The following is a 2,159-nucleotide window of genomic DNA, read 5'->3' as shown; positions in this document are numbered from 1 at the left end:
CTCTCCCGGGGATGGTGCCCCCCCCCCTCCCTGGCCAGCCTGTTCCAAGGCTTAATGACCCTCCCTGTAAAGAAATTTTTCTTGATATCTAACCTAGATCTCCCCTGGTGCATCTTAAGGCATTTCCTCTAGGCCTGTCACTTGTCACATGGGAGAAGAGACCAACCCCCACCTCACTACAACCTCCTTTCAGGTAGCTGTAGGGACCAATAAGGTCTCCCCTCGGCCTCCTTTTCTCCAGACTAAACAACCCCAGTTCCCTCAGCCGCTCCTCAGAAGATCTGTGCTCTCAAGGCTTCATCAGCTTTGTTGCCCTTCTCTGAACATGCTCAAACACCTCAATGTTCTTCTTGAAGTGAGGGTCCCAAAACTGGACACAGTACTCAAGATGTGGCCTCACCAGTGCCAAGTACAGAGGAACGATCACTTCCCTACTCCTGATAGAAGCTAAAGCCCAAGGGATGTAAAGCTGAAGGGATGTATCATTTAACAGTGTTGAATGTCAACACTCTCTGAAGGCAATATCCCAACAAGTACCTCTCTCAAAAAGTCGAACAGCTTCCATCATATATGGCACCAAGAGACGGTTTACAATAAACCCTGGAGTATCCTGTGAAAAGAAAAAAAATAGGGATTCTAAATAAACATTCTTTACCAGTACTACACTCAAGTGCTACATGATAAATTAAACAAGTGGATGAAGACACTTACTGAATCATCAACTTCTGTTACTCTCTAAACTGTATTTTTATCTAATTTATCTGCTCAGTATTAAAATACAAACCATGAATTTCACAAACAAGGAATGGCACATAAACATTCCTAATGACTGAGAACAATAAAAATACTGCAAGCCCAACTCAATTAATCTTAAAAGAATTTAATGTGGCCAGTTGACACATGCCTCTTCTTTAGCAAAGTCCTGCTCATACAGTTGTCTGGAGGATACAAGAAAAGCAGGTTTTTTCCTAACAGAACTTTTATGCATTCACTACTAGAAACACTCCTGGCTAAACAGTTTCTCCCCGCTGCTCACTGGTAAATCATGCTTTGAAATTGGGATTGTTCCAATAGCAAACACCAATGCTATCAATGAAAAGATATCTGCTGTCAGAAGATAACAAACTGATAGAGAACTTCTTTTACACAAGCTTTAATCAAAAGCTTTTATCAATTTAATAAAACAAACACAAAGAAGAGACAGAGCTTTGCAAATACAGTAGTATTTTGCACACTAGTACTGTTTTCAGATGTTTATTGTTCACGCCACTTCATCTCAGTATCTAATCCATGCAACTTATCTTCTACAAACAGGAATGCAAAAAAAACCAAAAAAGGTTCAGACATGGAGACTGCATTACCCTCTACCAGAGCTAATTTACAACAATAATTCATTATACCTTCTGAACATTGCATTCTGCAAACCTGCGATGGAAACAGGAATAAAGTTAACTAAGGCCACAGAGCAATTCAGCAGCACAGCCAGAATTACAGTCCAGCGTCCAGAAGTTGAATTACTGGTAACTACTGGATTGCAGGCCCTTCTTTTTATGACCAAATGTCTCCCGGGAGCTACGCAACTCAAGGCAATAGCTTGCATAAAGCTACCCAGACCACAATTTAATGGATTCGAAAAAAGTATGCTTAGGAAGTAGGGTGTTCCTCTAGAGGAAAACAAAAAACAAAAGCTGAGAAGCAATGAAGATTAACATGGGTCTAGTTACTGCAGTCTTAAGAAAAACTTGCAATGAACACACACCATGGAGGATTCATCCAACTGCCTCACAGTAAAAGAGGGAGCAGTCTTGTCGCTAGCATGGCTAAAGATGAGCTCCTGCTTAAGCTCTCCAGTCCAGGTTTCTGCAGGACTGGAAAAGAAAAACAAAAAACTGTAAACCCTGATATTTGTAAGTTTTGCTGCTCTAGACAAGATGCCTAGAGTCACTCTACTTTGAGGAATTCATGGTAAATGCAGGTGTTTTTGTTGTCAGAGTGTTTTCAATATGGAAGAGAAACTGGACAAAAAGCAGCCTGGAAATTCTTGAAGGGCTTTTATGTCTGCTAAAACCTACCACCTTAAAATTAACAGTTTCAAGAACTGACCTTCTGAACACTACACAATCAAAATGTACTCACCTTACAACTGACAGGACTCTTTC

At 40.7% G+C, this 2,159-nt stretch overlaps 1 protein-coding gene across 1 annotated transcript in view; it reads right to left on the bottom strand.

The window, feature by feature from the left end:
* Positions 1-2,159, bottom strand: part of HADH (hydroxyacyl-CoA dehydrogenase) — a gene marked incomplete at its 5' end in the record, with an annotated part of 16,512 nt that overhangs the window by 4,991 nt on the left and 9,362 nt on the right. Inside the window, 2 exons of the mRNA XM_010139340.1 lie at positions 538-610; positions 2,137-2,159. Of these exons, the coding sequence (XP_010137642.1) occupies positions 538-610; positions 2,137-2,159 (96 nt within the window). The remainder of the gene's footprint in view (positions 1-537; positions 611-2,136) is intronic.

Source organism: Buceros rhinoceros, unplaced genomic scaffold, assembly GCF_000710305.1.
Source record: "Buceros rhinoceros silvestris isolate BGI_N320 unplaced genomic scaffold, ASM71030v1 scaffold13947, whole genome shotgun sequence".
NCBI classification, from domain to species: domain Eukaryota; kingdom Metazoa; phylum Chordata; class Aves; order Bucerotiformes; family Bucerotidae; genus Buceros; species Buceros rhinoceros.
The sequence above is the reverse complement of the archived record's forward strand: the minus strand, read 5'-3'. Positions and strand labels throughout refer to the sequence as shown.